At 33.9% G+C, this 19,780-nt stretch overlaps 1 protein-coding gene and 1 pseudogene across 1 annotated transcript; both read right to left on the bottom strand.

Moving 5' to 3' along the window:
- Positions 1–1,694: 1,694 nt before the first annotated feature.
- On the bottom strand, positions 1,695–15,490 carry LOC132295690 (acetylserotonin O-methyltransferase-like; annotated as a pseudogene).
- A 2,352-nt stretch (positions 15,491–17,842) lies between these two features.
- On the bottom strand, positions 17,843–18,876 carry LOC132285648 (peamaclein-like). The gene is made up of 2 exons (XM_059787847.1): positions 18,538–18,876; positions 17,843–18,112 (listed from the first exon to the last, which is right to left on the bottom strand). The coding sequence occupies exons 1-2, from the start codon at positions 18,617–18,619 to the stop codon at positions 17,928–17,930; spliced, it is 267 nt and encodes an 88-aa protein (XP_059643830.1). The 5' UTR covers positions 18,620–18,876; the 3' UTR covers positions 17,843–17,927.
- Positions 18,877–19,780: the final 904 nt, after the last annotated feature.

Here is a 19,780-nt window from a genome sequence, read left to right as displayed (position 1 = left end):
TCTAATTATAAATTCAAATCAGTATCCGTTGAATATTGGTTCCCAAATTACGATAAAGATGGATTTTTTGAAGAAATAAGTTGGGAAGATGAAAATGAAGAAATTTTTTATAAGATGGAAGAAAAAGAAGATTTTGAAAAGGTGGAATGTATGAATATAGAATTTGATGAAAAAAGCAAAAAAGATGCAAGATGAGAAAATGGTGATGGTGGAGTTTAATAAAGAAGGAAAAGAAGGAGTTGATGTTGATGAAAAAAAAATATTCAAAGATGAAAATGAGATAGAAGAAAAATTAGATATTGGAGAGACAGAAGTTGTCACGAACGAAGAAATCATAGGAGTTGAATTTGGTGAAGAAATTGGAATATCAAATCTTGGTGAAAAAAACAAATGGTTTGAAATTCCGTATGAAGCAACATACTCAATTTCAGAAGAAACGAAATATATTCAATTGGATGATGTTATAGTTGAAGAAAAATTGAAGAACGTTTGTATAGAATATTTCTCAAATGATATGATATGGGTGAATATTGAAGTGTTCTTTGATTTAAATGAGCAAGTCAAAAGTAAATTCAAAAAGTGTGAAAATTTTCAAGTGAATCTCGAGAACAACATTGGAAATCAGTTTCAAGGTAAGGTGATGAAAAATACTAGAAGCATAAAAAAGACAAGATACAAAGCTTGCACAGCAAAGGAGGTTGCAAAGAATATTTTTGCATTTGAAAGCATTAGAAATTTGATGTACTTAACAACTAAAAGGCCGGATATAATGTTTGCAGTAAGTTTAGTTTGCCGATTCATGGAGAAACCACATTCAAGTCATTGGGAGGCTGCAAAAAGAATTTTGAGGTATGTGAAAGGAACCATTGATTATGGTATTTTTTATCAAGCAAATGTTTCGGTTAAACTTGTTGGCTACACGGATAGTGACTTGGCGGGAAGTATTGATGATAGTAAGAGCACATCCCGTTATGTCTTTAATCTTGGAAGTGGTGCAATTTCATGGAGTTCGAAGAAACAAGCTATTGTGACTCTTTCTGCAATGGAAGCGGAGTATATTATTGCCTCACTTGCCGGTTGTCAAATCTTTTGGTTGCAAGGTATTTTGGAAAATCTCAAGCACAAGCAAGAAGGGCCAACAACATTATTTTGTGACAATAGTTCAACTATCTCTGTTACAAAAGACCCTGTTCTACATGGAAGGACGAAGCATATTCGCATCCGTTATCATTTCTTAAGGGAGCTTGTCAATGAAGGAATTATTCAAGTTGAATATTACAAGACGGATGAACAAATGGCAGATTTATTCACAAAGCCTCTTGGTGGAATTTTATTTAAGAAGAATCTTGCAAAGTTGGGAATGAAAAGCAAATTTGGTTTACGGGAGGCATTGTTGCAAAAATAAACCAAATACATGAACTAACTCAAGTGTTGAATACATGAACTAACTCATGTGTGAAATACATGCACTATCTCATTAGGAGATGAAACAATTGTGTTAAACTTAGTGTTTTATTTATTGTCTTGTAATTTGTGTCTTTCTAGAGTCATGTATTAGTGCCTATAAATACATGTTCTTAAGTTCTTTTGAAAGTAAGAAGTGAGGAAGAAATATATTAATATTTGAGAGTTTTATAAAAGTTGTGTGTGTTCTTCTTCTTCATATTGAGTGCCTCTTACATAAACTATATAAATTAAGGAAAAGCCTCGATAATGGACTGAACAGCTTAAATGCGTTTCACATTGTGTCGACTGAACCCTGTTTTTCCTAGTACATATGCCTATTCCTTGAGACTCCTCTCTTTCCCCTTGTTTGTTTAAGCCATCACCAGCATGTCCAACATCAATCTCACGTACTTGAGTTTATCTCCTTCATCTTCTTCAATCATGGCTTCTATGATAATCACCTTCCCTTTGTCATTTGGAATAGATTCTCTACACTTTCTCAAGATATGAATGCACTCTTCATCTCCCCAATCATGCAGAACCCACTACAATATAAAAGATGCATAGTTTAATAAACAAAAGAAAATGAACATGACTCTGAATTTTCCTAGAAACTCAAATGTAAATGTCACGATATACAATTAGGAGATGTCTACATATATAAGTGCCAACAACCTCTCCCTCCCTCCAGGTAACGTCACAGCAATTCAAATTTCGAGTTTAAGAATACTAACCACGAGTAAAGCAGCATCAGCCTTTGGCACACTTTCAAACATATCACCTCCAATGTGCTTAACACCAACACAATTAGGTGCAGCAGACACAACATGAGGAAGATCAAAGTTAATGCCATGAACCCAAGGAAAAGCCTTGACCAAAATGCTGAGAGCTGTTCCATCACCCCCACCTACATCAACCAAGGAGTCCACCCCATCTAATAATTCAGGACAACTATCAATTATTGCTGGCATAGCCAGTCTAGCATCACAAGCCAATGCATCATTAAAGAGTTTGCTATGGGCAGGATTTGCAGCTGCATAGCCCCATAAGTCTTCACCATTAACAGCCTCAAATGCTGAGGATCCGTTGGCTATGACGTGACTTAGACCATGCCACGGTACAAGCATCGTTGGACTGCTCTGTAGCAACACTAAAACAGCCATGCTACTTTTGCCATGTCTCATGAGAAGGCGCGAGAACGGTGTTTGAACATAACCAATATTACCAGCTTTGCTATTGAAACCTTCTTTGAATATGCTGTGGTGCACCAAGAACCTCATGATGCGGTGTAGGGCGGAGGAAGAACATTGAAGGGTGGAAGATAGCTCGGAGAGTGTCATGGGACCGCCATGGTTTTCCAAGACATCAGCTATCCCAAGCTCAATGGCACACTTTACCACTGCCATATCAACAAAACCAAATACATATTTCCATATGTCCACTTGGGCTTGTGATTCTTCTTCTTCCTCAATCTTTACTTGTCGTTTTTCTTGTTGTTTCTCCTTCCATTGTGCACACTCAAAAATTGAAGTGAATTCTAGTTTTCAATAACCTGCGATGTGGAAAGCTTACAAGTTACACTATAAATTAACTTTGTTAAACCGTAATCCAAAGTTGTTCAATCATGTAAATCAATTAGAGCTTACAAAATACGCCATGAATCAACTATGGTAAACCATAATCCAAAGTTGTTCCATCATGTAAATCAATTAGAGCTTACAAGGTACACTATGAATCAACTATGTTAAACCATAATCCAAAGTTGTTCAATCATGTAATTGAATTAGTACGAGTCAAAGTACTCGACTGTTATGAGAATTGTGTGACTCAAGTAGTGATGGTGGTGTTTTTTTTATTATTTTAAATTCAAGCACACACACACAATCACCGTAATTTTGTTCCCACCAGAGCTCGAACGGTCAATCTCTCTAAAGGGGATGAGAGCTTATACCATCTAGAAAGGAGAGTTTACAGAGTGAGTTTTAGCGCGGGTCACGCCAACATGACAGAGTAATACAACAATTAGATAGAAGGAACGGCCCACTAATTGGTCCATTCAAAACTGAAAATCGAAAAGACTCAGAGGAGGTTACCGTTAACGTAGCCTCTCTCTGTTCAACCATTGCAATGGGAAACTTCTGTGGCATCCAAATACCACATTTGGTTTTTAGGGCACATTAAGTGATAAACAAGAAAAAGATGCAAACATAAACACACAGACACATAAATGTGTATATATATATATATGATCTATACATGTTGCACTGCTCCATAAGAGGAATGCTTATGCGTACCCGGATAAGTGAAAAGAGAATGAAAAAAGCAAAAGGATGATTCCATGTCTTAACAGGCTTAACAGCACTATAGATAAACAGTTCTGACTACCCTTTTCAATGCATGGGGGCTCTATAAGTACTTCCTATTTATACTAAATTACTAAACATATCAAACAAATTTCCTGCTATAATTGAAACCTTAATATTCAAGTTGGTTATTTTTATTTTATTTTTTATCCAGGCAATTAACTTTCACAATGCACGAATCGTCAACCTTTTAGGTTGAAAAGAGAGGCCGTGCATTTTGATAACTAAGTGCTTTATTAATTCTAAAACAATTAAGCAATTTTCCAATTAAGTGTGTTTGATAACTTAATTTTAAGTGGATTAAACATTTATCCAATTAAGTTTATTTGATAACACAATTCGAATATCACTAAAAATGATAAACGTAACTTAAAATAGGGTAAAATTTTAATTGACAAATATATTATTTCTCGCTAAATTCTAAATGTTGAACGTGAAATTTTAAAATATATATATTTTTAATTATCACTTAAAAAATTCAACACTTAAATATTTGTTGTTTACTATAGTCAATTGGAGAAATTATTCGATACTAAATGATACAAATAATATAGTGCACTCATCTAAACAAGGGAAATTGTGATTTTTTTAATTCAACACAGCACACTATTATATATTGAACTCGTACTACTTTCAGTTTTACCCAAAAAAAAATAACTAATTTTTAGATTTTTTTTGTTTTATATTAATGCATTATTGTATGTTCACTTTTCTTATCACAGTGTCTGGATTGAATTAGATCCCAAGTCATACAATTATTTTAAAGATTGTCTATAACGACCCGAACCCGTAGGTTCGAACCGTTAGCCGGGTCCTTAACCGAACCCAAGGTCAACTAGGGATAACACCATTCTTTCCTACGTCAATACATATTATACGTGTCATTCCGAGTTTATAAAAAAAATAAGGAATAATAAATAATAATAATAAAATAATATTATAGTTACAAAGTATGTCAAAACGGTCTACTAACCCATCAAACCCTGTGAAGGAGCGTCGTCCGCCACCTGCTATCTGTGTCCTGAAAAATGTTTAATGTAATGGGATGAGCAAATTGCTCAGTAAGTAGCGCCTAAAACCCATCTTTTGTAGCCCCGTGAATCCAAACAATGAATAAGACAATAGGAAATGTGGTCATACAAAGCTGAAAAAAAATACAATATACATTTTCAAGTCCAAAACAAAGAATGTCGTGCCATGAATGCAATGTCATGCATGTCACTCCCTATTTTCAGAAAACTTCCATCATTTCACAAACTGTTAATATAACCTTCCCTTTGGTGACTCCGCAGCGACACGAGAGAATGATTGGCTATTGTCCCTGACCTTTGGTACCTCCGCAGCGTCATTTGGGGCCCAAATAGCTCAATCACGCTAGGGCAATCTCCCTAATTCCCTCTAGGCTATATTAACACACCGGCCCTTTAGTGACTCCGTGGTGACTAGGTTTTCTCAAAACCGTTTCATCAAATTCTCCCCAAAAATCCCCTTTTTCATTTTTATCAAATCATTGTACCCTTTTTCATGCCCATGCTATGAATGCATATCACATGTCTCTTTAATACTATGGAAATTGAGAGAATTATTATGTAACGACCCTTAAACTGATACCATTTATAGATAAATAAATAAATTCGGCATGACCTCCGCTAAAAATAGTCCTACAACAACCTGTTCAAATGAAGAAAAAAAAATGCAACGACCTTTCAAGACCTATCTAACTTGCCCCAACACACAATACAAAAGGAATATAATACATTTCCCAATACCATAACATCAACAACCTCCCCAAGTTAGCCCATCATCGTCATCCCATTCAACTTAAGCATTTACATAGTCTCAGTTTACAACAAAAATAATCAAGGATCTTAGTTATGTTACAGGCCATGATTTGCAAAAATGAATACTCTTTTACATAGTTTGAGACTATACCAAAAAAAATGGGTTGAGATACAAAAGATAACAAAATACAACTCCTAATCTTCTTCAAGCTTGCGGGGGATTGTCATCCGCCACTTCTTTCCCGTTTCCTGAAAAAAAATGTTAAATAAAAGGGGTGAGCAAAATTGCTCGGTAGGTGGTGCCTAAGACACACCTCTTGTGTCCCCGTGAATCCAAGCAAAGAATAAGACAATAGGAATTGGGGTCATACTATGTCAAGAAAGTATAACATTAAATCCAATCTCAGCATACACAATATGATGCTATAAAATGCAATGCATGCCGATGTCGCTCCCTATTTTCAACATTCAAATCCATCACTTTCAAACTGTTAATATAACCCGCCCTTTGGTGACCCCGCAGCGACACGAGAGAAGGATTGGCTAGTGTCCCTGACCCTTGGTACCCTCGCGGCGTCATTTTGGGCCCAGCTAGCTCAACCACGCTAGGGCAATCTCCCTAATTCCCTCTAAGCTATATTAAGACACCGGCCCTTTGGTAACCCCGCGGCGACCGGGTTTTCTCAAAACCATTTTAATCAAAACTTCTTCCCAAAATTTCCCTTTTTTCTTTTCAAATCACATTAATCCCATTTCATGCCCAATGTTAGTGCATGGATGCATCATGCCATGTCCAAGTTCATCATTCCATAACTAACTCAAACTTAATTAATATAGCATGATTCACAAGAATTTTTAAGTAAAACTACAACATGCTTTCATACAATCGAGATCTAGCATGATAGGCATATAAAAATCAACATTTATGTATATTTGTAACACAAATCAGCATATATATATATATATATATATGGAATTCATGAACTTCACAATAAACATGGAAAATCAACATTTAAGTATGTTTTTAACACAAATCAGCATATATATATATGGACTTCATGAACTATATATATTACAACACAATCATTCTAAGATAATTATCATCAATTAGACTAATTAACAATAATTACATGAAATTAACTCACAAGGGAATAAGAAAATGTGGGTTAATATAACCCGACCTTTGGTGATCCCACAGTGACACGAGAGAAGGATTGGCTAGTGTCCCTAACCATTGGTACCCCCGCGGCGTCATTTTGAGCCCAGCTAGCTCAGCCACGCTAGGACAATCTCCATAATTCCCTCTAAGCTATATTAAGACACCGGCCCTTAACCCCGCAGCGACCGGGTTTTCTCAAAACCATTTTAATCAAAAATTCTTCCCAAAATTTCCCTTTTTCTTTTCAAATCACATTAATCCCATTTCATGCCCAATGCTAGTGCATGGATGCATCATGTCATGTCCAAGTTCATCATTCCATAACTAACTCAAACTTAATTAATATAGCATGATTCACAAGAATTTTCAAGTAAAACTACAACATGCTTTCATACAATCGAGATCTAGCATGATAGGCATATAAAAATCAACATTTATGTATGCTTGTAACACAAATCGGCATATATATATATATACGGACTTCATGAACTATACACATTACAACACAATCATTCTAAGATAATTATCATCAATTAGACTAACTAACAACAATTATATGAAATTAACTCACAAGGGAACAAGAAAATGTGGGTTAATATAACCCGCCCTTTGGTGATCCCGCAGCGACACGAGAGAAGGATTGGCTAGTGTCCCTGACCCTTGGTACCCCCGCGGCGTCATTTTAGGCCCAGCTAGCTCAAACACGCTAGGGCAATCTCCCTAGTTCCCTCTAAGCTATATTAAAACACTAACCCTTTGGTAACCCCGCGGCGACCAGGTTTTCTCAAAACCATTTTAATCAAAACTTCTTCCCAAAATTTCCCTTTTTCTTTTCAAATCACATTAATCCCATTTCATGCCCAATGCTAGTGCATGGATGCATCATGCCATGTCCAAGTTCATCATTCCATAACTAACTCGAACTTAATTAATATAGCATAATTCACAAGAATTTTCAAGTAAAACTACAACATGCTTTCATACAATCGAGATCTAGCATGATAAGCATATAAAAATCAACATTTATGTATGCTTGTAACACAAATCAGCATATATATATATATGGAATTCATGAAGTTCACAATAAACATGGAAAATCAACATTTAAGTATGCTTTTAACACAAATCAGCATATATATATATGGACTTCATGAACTATATACATTACAACACAATCATTCTAAGATAATTATCATCAATTAGACTAATTAACAACAATTACATAAAATTAACTCACAAGGGAACAAGAAAATGTGGGTTACTGACCCCCTCAATCTAAGCCAAAAGCCCCAATTTTTACCTCAAATCCTCAAAATGGGTCTCAATTTTCGGACTTCCTAGAGTGGCCAAAAGCTGAAATTGTTGGTATAGATTTGAAGATCTCGTCGTGGGCTTCAATTTGCCGCAAACGGCATCCAAAATTTCAAAAAGATGAGGAAGTAATCACAGATTAAAGTTGCAAAAGAAAAAGAAAATACAGAGGCAGCGAGAGAGAGAGAAACAAACTGGCCGAGAGAGAAAGCTAAGTGAAAATAAAACGGGTCTGTAATGACCCTTATATCACAGGTGGGTCCCACAGTGGAAAAAGTAATGTTTAATAATATATATATATATATATATATATATATTAATAAACATTACATATTATCACACAATTAACATACTTCCACATAAAATTTTCAATAAATTATTAAGTATCATAGGCATGGAAAAATTAACATATTAAGCATACTTTACAATAATTCTTAAAAAATTTCCATAAGTTTCTATGTATTATTTTTAGCAATTTTGCCAACACAATAGCATATAGAAATCAATAATGAAGCATGACAAGTAATTCTAAGGAAATTTTCCTAAGCTTTCATATATCATTTCTAGTCAATTCAACAACATAATAAGCATAAAAAATTAACATTTAAACATGTTTTCTATACAAATCCAATAATACACCCAATAACATGCTTCACATCCCCAAGTAAATCAATTTAAAAAAAAAAAAAAAAACAATCAACTCAAATTAAACATACTTGACATGAATTATAGTAAAAAATTTACAAAGGTGCAAGAAAAATGGAAATTAGAGACCCCTACCTCAATCTAAGCCAAAAGCCCCAATTTGTGTCCTAGATCCTAACTCTCCTGGAGTGTACTAAACACAAAATTGCTCCGATCGACTTAAAGATCTCATCATGGGCCTCAATTTGCCACAAATGGCTTCTAAAAATTTCAAGGATTGGTGGAGAAATCAAAGCTCTAAAGCTTTGATTGAAAAAGAAAAAGAAAAAGCAAAGTAAAGAGCAGAGAGAGAAAACCAGCGGGGAGAAGAGAGAATGGAGACCAAACATGGTCTCATGGCATTAAGTTTGATATTGGTAGGTCCTACCATTTTTATTTTATTTTTCCTTTTCCTTTTTGTTTTTAATTTACACCACACACACACATAATTATACATGTAATTTGTAATTACTCAAAACACAATAAATAAAAATAGATGTGGTGCAAATGAACCCAATCAAAATACCCGTATGCAACAATTTCGGTAGCAGTCCCACATGGGACCGTCCGGCCCGAAAAACTGAAAAAAACAAAAATGACCATCCTTGCATTTCAAAGAGTCCTTCAATGAAATGCCCCAATCAACTCTTGGATATAACTGGCACACTCCACGGTGTCAATTCGCACAATGTGAAAAGACAAAAATGCCCTTGCATAAATGAAAAAAAAAAATAGAAAGTGAAAAAATTCAGAAATATTACATTGTCACTTCGCGCACGTTTTGAGAACAAAATCTTTCCCATTCTCATTAGCTTATGCCTCTGACCCCAGCCCTCTTCAAGACTTTTGTGTTCCTATTAATGACCCCAAATCAATTGGTATGAATATATGATATACATATATGCATATCCCATCAGACCTAATTAGCCTTAATTTGTTTTTGCTTTTTCACATGCTCTGTTTTTTCTTTGTGAAAGCACTGAAAGGGTATAGTAGTCCACATTGGTTTTCATTTCTTTATTTTCCAATTGCCTTATTGTAAATTTTAATGGAGTTGGGTTATGATTGAAACACATAGTCCTTGATGTATGCATGTTTCAATCATAACTACATAAGTGTTTCAATCACAACTCTTAATTGTTATACATTAGAAGATCCAAGTCCATTTTAATAACAGTTTCTTAGCTCTATATAGATAACGTTTGCTTTTACTTTTGCAAGGCCCAAAACTGGCAAAGTTGTGAGGCGAGAGTACTATCCCAAAATATATAGATACTTTTTAGTTTTACTTTATTTATTTAAGAAGTGTATTATTTTAGAATTCTTTTATAGATTTCTCATGTCACATGTCTTTTAAATATATATATATATATATATATATATATATATATATATATAATATAATTTTAGTTTAATTTCACTGATGCTCCTTCAGATTTGATCAAATATCATATTAAAACACATTTTACAAATTATTACCGTTTTAAATTCAATTTTACTTTTCCGTCACTGACACTGTTAAAAATGTACGAAAAGACAACTTTGCCCATTATTTTTTAATCTCATTTATTCTAAAATATCAAGTAACTAAAATGACCATTTTACCCCTACCACACTTTCTGGATATTCCATCCCCAATTCCAGTGTCTTTTACAATTGACAAGTTTTCATGGAACCTAATTATTTCGATGGAGTTATTTTCTTCTCCACGCATTACTATTTATGCATTAAACAATAGCTAAGTTTGTTATTTAATCCATTGGATATTTGATTAAATTATTTTTGCAATTTTCAAAATATTTAGCAAAAAAGTTATATATGCATCAACAGTTAAAATTATACTAGCACAACTGGTTCCTTAATCTTTATTCGATAAGTGAATTTTTACCATATAATGCAAGACGTGTTTACAATAAATTGGATATTTGGTCCAATCATCGTCGTATAAACCATGTGGAATTCGTTCTTTAAAATTATTCCACGTATGTATACTGGGTGCCATGAAAAATGCGGAGAGCCATGAACCCATTTTTGGCCGCAATACCATCAATTTGACAACAACTTCAATACCTTCATTCTCTGTTCACTCTTTACAATTTGGTCATAAAGCCCAACTCAAAACATTTCAATGATATGAGAAAGTATTACGATAATACATTTGGTCAACAAAATTCCGAGTACTACATTTTGTTTTTGTTTTTGTGTCATAAATTTATTGTCCCCACGATAAGTGTTTAAATGTTGTACATTTCAGCACCTAAGTTAGGGTATTTCAATCTTTACATCTATCTTACTTTCATGTTTTAATCATAATTTATGTTTATGTGTATTTCAGGGTAATAAAGCTAAAATAGGCTTACAACAGTCCATTATGACCATTTTGGAGTCAAGTTAGAACATCAGGACAAGATTCAGAAGGAAGCAGAAAAATGCAGCAGCGTCGTGTCCGGACGCCAAGCTTCTGGCAGCAATTTTAGTTATGGATTTGACCTGTTTTTATGGCTACGGGTTTTAACCTTTTGGGTTGATTTTTGTAACATGTGGGCTTTATTATGTTTTGTATTAAAGAGAAAATAAGTCCATTATTTTTAAGGTTAGTTTTTATTATTATTTTTTTTATTAAGTTTTATTTTTTCTGTAATCAATATCACGTTCTCTCTGGGGAAAAAGAAAAAAAGCAAGGGTTCAAGAAGTTTTTACAGACTCTCTGTCTATAATTGAAGGAAGAAGAAGAAGAAAAAACCACAAGATGGGGATCGGCCTTATTGACACCATGATCATCTCCTCCATGAGCTAGTTCTTCACTTAGGGCTTGGATGAGCCCTAAGTTCATGTAACATAAACCTTTGTATTTCTTTTCTTAGGGAATTATTATGTTGTAATTAAATATATGGCCTTGTGATTTATTTATATATACATGCTTGATTTGACAAATTAGGGCTTGTATTGAAGAATTCTTCCATTGAAATCTCTAAGTTGATTGTATGTCTATAAATAATTAATTAGGGATTTTATTCTTGATTAAATGATTAAAAATTAATTCTTTCATTAATTTTATATGTAATTTGCATGTCTATGTGTGATTACTTTAGAATTATATTTTACACTAGATACTTTTTGTAGTTGTGTTTAATGATGGCCATAGCATGATACTTATTTGATACAATTGTCAATTAATTTGATGGATAAAGGCTTAATCTTGATAGGTTGTTCTACAAATTAGCTTACTTGTCATTAGTTAATTGTAGTGAAGTAGGCAATTCGTACTTGATTATGTTAATCCATGCTTCTACTTACAATTAGTATTATCTTCTTGATTGATGTGTGCTTTTATTTGATACATTTGTGAATGTGTATGTTGGGTTATGACGTAATCTTGAATGGATTCTACACTTTAGTTTAATTGTCATTAGGTAGACAATTCATTCTTGATGTTGATAATCTATGCTTACAATTGTGATTTGTGATGATAATGTGGACACATCTACGATTACACTAATGATTTCCCTATTAATTGAAAGCATATGGTTAATTGCATGAGCTCAGTGGTGAATCCTAACCCAAGGACTCTCTTCCTGTCTCTTTAATTCTTAGTTTAATTTAATTTACTTGTATTGTCATTTCCATTTCTATGCTTTCAATTGAATTTTAGCTTAATCACTTCACCAAAATCTTTTTCTCTCAAACTTTCTCTCTCTCTCTTTCTCTCTTTTACAATCTAATTAACTTTGAAACCAAGTTTAATCCCAACACATGTTCAATCCCTTAGGAACGATCCCTTCTCACTTTATACTTGATGGTATAAGTGTTAAGCGGCTTTTATATAAATTTAAAGTATGGTGCCCGTTTGATACTATTTCCAAAACCAAAGTGTTGTACATTATTTTGTGCACACGCTTGGGTCGCATCACCCCTCCCCTCTTCCTCCTCTCTATGTACTATATCCCTATTGCAATGTTAATACTTTCATTTATTTATGGTTTTTTTTTTTTTTTTTTTTTTTTTGGGACATTTATTTGTGTTCTATTAATTGGGTTTTCCAATTATATTATTTATTGGTGCTTCTCTTATTTTTGTGCTTTATTAATATTTATAATTGTATTTATATTGCTTAGTAGAGATACTAATGAGAGTAGGGATTAATCTTATATAATAATAATTATAAGATATTTCTTATATTTGATGTGTGTTTTCTCTTCTTTTTTTTATCCCAATATATGCTATGGCATTTACATACTCAGATACTGATATAAAGATATATATATATATATTAATAATTATAAATTTACAAAGTCAACGTTAAAGGGTATCTAAGTCATTTCAACTATTTTTGTTAGTCAACACCCAGTTAAAAGGACAATAATGTTATTTTACATGTAAAAAGTGGTCTTACACATCTAAAAAGTAACTGTTGGAGTATGAGTGAAAATAAGAGTAAACGTTTGTAATGTGAGTGATAGTAATTTTCGAAAGATGTTTCAAGTGATATTTGGTCAAACTTGAGGGGGGTGTCAGCGAAATTAACCCTATAATTTTTGTATTTTAATTATTAATAATAATATGTATCTCCAAACATTCCACAAAGTATACACTTTTTTTTTTTTTTTTTTTTTTTTTTTGTCATTAGTAAGAAATTCACACACCCACCCACTTTGCTCCTTTGGAGAATGGTGGGGGTAAATGAGATATCACTAGACCATAAGGCCCTTGATAAGTATACATGGCCTTTAACATATGTACAAATATTTAAATAAATAAAATTCATAAATCAAAATTTTAAATATTTTATACAAAAACACACATATATAATAACATATAAGTGGATAAATGTTTCGGAGGCACTCTTACCAGAAACTCACAAACACCACTCACACACCCATTTTGCTCCTTTAGAGACTCGAACCATGTCAAGGTTTCATTTGGTTAGATAGAATCAACTAGAAAATAAAGGAAATATAAGTTTTTTTTTTTGTATTTTTTTGTATTTTTTTTTTTTTTTGTAATTTGGTTAGATAGAAAAGGAAAAGTCTTAAAAAATTAAGATTCTTGTAACTCTTTATTTTCTCCAAAATGTTTCCCGCACAAAACACGTAAAAAATTTATTTTCCCGTGAAAGTATCGTCTTTTTATTTAGTGTTCCTATTTTACCCAATAACTTCATTGATAATATTTTACCCAACTTCATCTATATTTGGAAACAGCAACAATTTTTTACTGGATTTCAAAGAATTATAATCTACCAACAACTTTATCATAGATAAAGTTTTAATTAACTTGATTTTTATTCCTAGTTATTTTTCATCATATATGAATAATAGTAGTTCAGAAGGTCTAAATTAATTAAAAAATTTATCATTTTTTAAATATATTTTATTATTAATTCTTTATTATTTTATTATTTTTATAAAATAAGGATAATTTAAGTATCCACACTATAATATGATATTTTTTCTTAAGTAAATTTTTATCATAATCAAATACATATTAGAAAGAAAAAAAAAAAAAAATCATTTTTCATTTCTTTTCTTTTCATTTTCGATCTAACCAAACGGAGCTTTTGAAAAGTAGAGAAAATATTTCACTTTGAAAGATAAAGGAAATATCATTTTACCATACAGTCCTTGATATTACAAATTTAGAATTTAATTAACATATTTTTAGCTCTATCACATGGGAAACCAAAAAATTAAACCCAAGTGAGGATGGTCCCACTTTGGATAGGCACAGTCATGTGGGTAAAGGTCACTTATCAAACGGGGTAAGTGCAAAAAACACCCCTCTAGTTTGAAAAATGTGCAAATAACACCCCTTGTATTCAAATCACACCCCCGTAGTATGAAAAGTGAGCAAATGGTGGCTTATTGTCAGAAAAATAAAGTGATATCAGCAAATAGACTAAAATGCCCTTAAATATACATATAACAAAAATAATTAAAAAACCTTAAAAGGCGAAATTACCTCAAAGGGCTATGGGGACATGACACCGTTTTGATCTTTAGTCCAACAAACTCAATCATCTTCCACAAAAAACGCAACGACGCATCTCCCACAAAAAAACCCCATCACCAAACCGCCCCCCATCACCACCACCACTGCTGCCCCCATCACCATCCCACAACCACGAACACACCGGCAACCATCACCAACACAGCCCACCACCACCACAATCTCTTCCCACAACCATAATAAAATATAAAAAAACACTAGTCACCTATCCACCGCCGTCGCCACTACAACACTCACCGGGAAGTGCCATCATCGATACACTTTTCAAGCTTTCTAGCTTCTTGCTGATGTTGTATTTGTGTAAATCCTCTCTACTTCATGTTTGCTACTGTTTTCGCTCTCCTCTGTGTGTCTATATCTATATATATCTCTCTAAATATATGTATGAAAATATAAAATTTATGTGTGCGTATGTGCAGAATTTGATGACTAGTAATTTCAATTGTAATCCCAATACATAATCAATAAGAATTCGTTTAATTAATGAATTAATAACCCAACACTTGCGGCATCAGATTTTCTTGAAACCCTCACAACCATTGCAACCACTGTGTATTCCAGTGAAATAACCACGCCAAGTGTCTCACGATCGGCGACGGCGAGTTTGATACAGTGGAAACAACCCTTGGTTCACGATGGCGGCGTGGTTCAGACCACGAAACGGCAACATGATTCACGTCAATAGCATAGTTTAACCTGCGACACCTGCAATCTTTGGTGTGATCCAACTCTTCCATCATTGTCGCAATGATAAACTAATTGATTTACACCTGCCATCGACGCTTGATCAAAATCTTCACCAAACTCACCCAAATCTGAACTCCCAATAACCCTAAAAAATAGGAGTATCAATCATCTCCCATAGGGATGGCAATGGGGCGGGGTGGGGCTGGGATCTCATTCCCCATCCCCATCCCTGCTGAATTTTTCAATCCCCATCCCCGCCCCCATCCCTGCTTAAAATTTCACCACCACCCCCATACCCGCCCCTGCCCCCGACCTCTTATCCCCATCCCCGATTAACATATATTATTTTTTTAAAAAAAAACATAATTTTTCTTATTTTCATATATATATATATATATATATATATATATATAATAAATCTAATTTATTACTAATAAATTATTAAATGTAAGGGTATATTAGTACTTTAATACTTAATCGAGGCGAGGCGGGGCAGGTTTACCCCATCCCCGACCCGGGCAGGTTTTCAAAATTTACCCCAATCCCCATCCCAGTTTACATAAAAGGGTCCCATCCCCACTATAAACGGGGCAGGCGGGGACCCGGCGGAGATGGGGAATTTGCCATCCCTAATCTCCCACAACCATAATTCGGCTGTGATGTAGACTCTTTCATGAAAAGAATCGAACCTGTCGATCACCTTACTTCGAAAATTGCCTCCCACCGTTGATATCCCAAAAAAAAAAAAAGACGATCTTCCTCAACCTAGACGAGACTCTGGTTCACTCCACACTGGAAAAGTACAATTTCATTGTTCGGCCGACATGATAGTGTAGAGAAAGTATGTAAAGTTAATGTGTAAAGATTATTGATGAGGTGTAATTTTTCTGGACAGATGGATGGCTAGGATTGTCTAGGACCATAGATGAGGTGGTGTACCGAGACTACCTAATAATCTCATTGAAGGATTGTTTGGGAAGTCCAAAAGGGATATGTTGGTATTTAGGAGCATTTTTTGGTCACATGACATGCACATGTCGCTTTTTGGGGTCAAAAGCCCTCATTTGCTCACTTTTTATACTACGGGGGTGTGATTTGAACACTGGGGGTGTTATTTGCACATTTTTCGAACTAGATGAGTGTTTTTTGCACTTACCCCGTTTTGATTGTATTTATTTCTTAAGTTGTGTTTGGTTATATGGAAATTTTGAAATGGCTACAATTCTGTGCTCATTTATCAGTTTTTGACCCTTTTTTTTTTTTTTTTTAATAATCTTTTGAGATCATATGTTTCAAATTGTTATAAAATCACTAGAGCTGACTTGATTTTAAATTCTTTGGACCCATAACATCAACGTGGGCTATCTACCCTGATACGAATTATTCTACTAGATAAGAATTTCAAGTGACATGGAGACTCAAAAGGTATAGATAAGAAACAACTCGAATTCAAATGAAAGATGAGAGATGAGATAAGGGTAAGTGATTTATCCTCCCCAAAATCTCTATGAATCGTAAAAGTCTCTGGTTACCATATGTAACGATAGTTACCATCTCCTATAAGAAGGAAACGATATCATTTTGGATCGGAGAGAATCTCGCTTCAACAACTACTACCATTAATGCTTCTATAAAAAAAGTGATCGATCAACCTAAAAAGGTATGCCATAAATTTCATATTTAATCCTTATCGGATATTGAATCGTCAAGTACTAACTGGACCGTCGGAGTGCACCCGGTCGGCACTACGCCGGTCGTCACTTCTCTCTTGTCTTACAAGAAACACCCCGCTTCGGACCTTACAGATTTTTGCATCAACATACCCTTTTAAGATTGACACATTGCAATTCTTTTACTAGTACATAAAAAAAAGTAGCTGCCAAATTTAATGTGTGTGTGTGAATGACATCAAAGTTCAAGCCATTTTGTCCCAAGATTATTATGGCAATGAAAATGTCCATTTACATAGTCGTTGATATTAAATGATCCAATAAATATGAAATTAAATTTTAACATTTCGCTAGGGTCCTCCTTTAGTCTGCACAATAGTTTAAAGAGGGCGGATTTGGTGTAACAATAAGACTGATCTATTGCAACAATGCAACTTGATGCTCATAGGTTGGAAAATAATATCTGGGACACAAAACACAGGTTTATTGTGGTTTTATTCATGCATCAGCAAAGAAAAGGTTGCATATAGTCATAATATATCCATAAGAAACAAATACAATTGGCTCTTATTTATTCAAATTTATTCGTTCATAGAATATAAATATTGCACCTACTTAGTTTGTAACTCTGAAATAGTTCTTAAGAATTCAAAAAATAGAAAACTAGTTTTAAAGAACTGTAAAAGACGGTTTTCTGAAAATAGGTTTTTTGTTTTAACTGAAATACTTCTTCTAATTTTAAAAACAAACTTATTGCTATGAAAAACAAGAAAAATACTTTCGATACATGACATGAAAGTGAAAAAGGTGGTGATGGGTTTCAAGGGCACTTGGGTGTGCCCTGGGAGCTGAGCATGTCTCTATAGCAAGGGCACTCCAACTTGTTTCCATATGTCCCTGAAGGAACACAGCTGCACTTCTGGCAGCACAGATTGCAGTACTTCAAGCAACGTTTTGGTATTCGAGCACTCCCACATCTCACTCCACACTTTGAATCGCAGAAACCTTCCAATATTATACAAAACAACACCAATTAGTTCAATAATAAAAAATAAAAAATTATGTAGAAAATGTATCATTACTTGGTGTGATGGTAAAGGTTAAGTATCACTGCCAATTTAATAATGCCATTAATTTAAATTGTTTTCGTTCAAATTATGTGTCACTGCTTGTTGCATGTCGTACAAATAATAGTGCTCTTTGATAATGAAAAGTAGAAAGGGGGTTGTTGACAACTTTATGAAATTTTTGAATGACACTTGGTTGTCCAGCCCAATTCAGACTCTTTGATTAAAAAATGTCATATATATATATATATAAACATGAAAAACTGGCTTTTTAAAAAAATCACTTGAACCTGTCACCCCACACACACAGGGTGAGGGAGGATTTAATTAAACTCATATTTTAGGTGAAGAAAATTATATTACTTGGATCAGCCATGGTTGGTTGAAGGAGAGAGAAGCTCAGAACCAGAGAAGCTATAAGCAAAGTGGCCAAAACAATCTTCATCTTTTCTTCTTTGAAAGGGTTAATGGTAGAAAGAGAGATTTAAGCTGTCTGGCTAGTAGAATGGGCTCAACTAAACCACAGAAAAATAGATTTTAAGAAGTGATGGTCATATGAGACCTTGTGGGGTATTTATATTTGCTAATCACAAGTCTACTTAAAAACTAATATAATTATGTGTGTGTGTGTGTGTGTGTGAGAGAGAGAGAGAGAGAGAGAGAGAGAGGTGACCATTTTTCATGAAAATAGTATTCAGGTGAGGGAGGTGAGTATGGAGGAGAGGAGAGAGAGAGAGAGAAAACAAAACAAAAAAATGTACAGCTCCATACAGACTGTAAGTTGGCTCATTTGGTGGGAGTGGAGAGGTTGTGGACTTTGCTGAGTCTTTAGGTTACAAACCAGAGAGGTTTTGGTATGGAGAAGGGTTCATGCAGCTCTCTAAAGCAAAGAATTCCAAATTAAAATTTCACTACTTTAGTTGTCCTATCTATCTAAGTAGAGTGAGTGCTCTACTATTTTATGTCCATGTTGTTGATACCTAATGCCATTCTTGGTAGATAACAGGCTGTGCTTTCAGTCCCCACTTGCATTTGTTTACTGATCAACATTGCACTTTTTTTCTTGGGGTAGGTATCAAAAATGCACATTTTTTTTGGGGTAGGTATCAACAATTCACATTGAAAGATGGATTTGATGAGGTTTGGTTTGCACACTCTTTTAGCTTATTAATAGTTAGAAAATCATTTTGACTTCCACTTTTAGTACATTTAAGAAGATCACATGTAATCTAACAACTCTGCTAAACGTTATAAATGGTTAATTACACCTGCTATAATAGCAATTGCCCTGTTGTCTTAATAGCAATTTTTTCTGGGGGTAGGTATCAACAATTCATATTTTTTGTGTGTTCGAACCTTGCACTATTTTCCTCCTCTCTAATTACTAACCATTAACCCTTAACATTTTTGTCATAAAAAATAATAATAATAATAACATAAACTTTTAAAATAGACGGTTGCTTAAACATCGTAGGCACTAAAATTAGTAACAATTTGTTCACAGTTGGATCTTCTTTAATGGATCAATCAAAAGTCATATTCAGTTACCAACAGCCAGTGACTTAGCGGTATCAACTTCTTACATCTCAAATGGAGGATAGAAGTT

The sequence above is a fragment of the Cornus florida genome, unplaced genomic scaffold, assembly GCF_030987335.1.
Source record: "Cornus florida cultivar Cherokee Brave unplaced genomic scaffold, ASM3098733v1 CherokeeBrave_3.0.0_Hap2_Chr02, whole genome shotgun sequence".
In the NCBI taxonomy this organism is placed as follows: domain Eukaryota; kingdom Viridiplantae; phylum Streptophyta; class Magnoliopsida; order Cornales; family Cornaceae; genus Cornus; species Cornus florida.
The sequence above is the reverse complement of the archived record's forward strand: the minus strand, read 5'-3'. Positions and strand labels throughout refer to the sequence as shown.

Excerpts from the sequence above, each read along its gene's own strand:
- LOC132285648 (XM_059787847.1), bottom strand. The coding sequence starts at position 18,619 with ATGAAGATTGTTTTGGCCACTTTGCTTATAGCTTCTCTGGTTCTGAGC. Across the intron at positions 18,113-18,537 it reads ACCAACCATGGCTGATCCAA|GTTTCTGCGATTCAAAGTGT; the intron begins GTAATATAATTT and ends TAATATTGGAAG.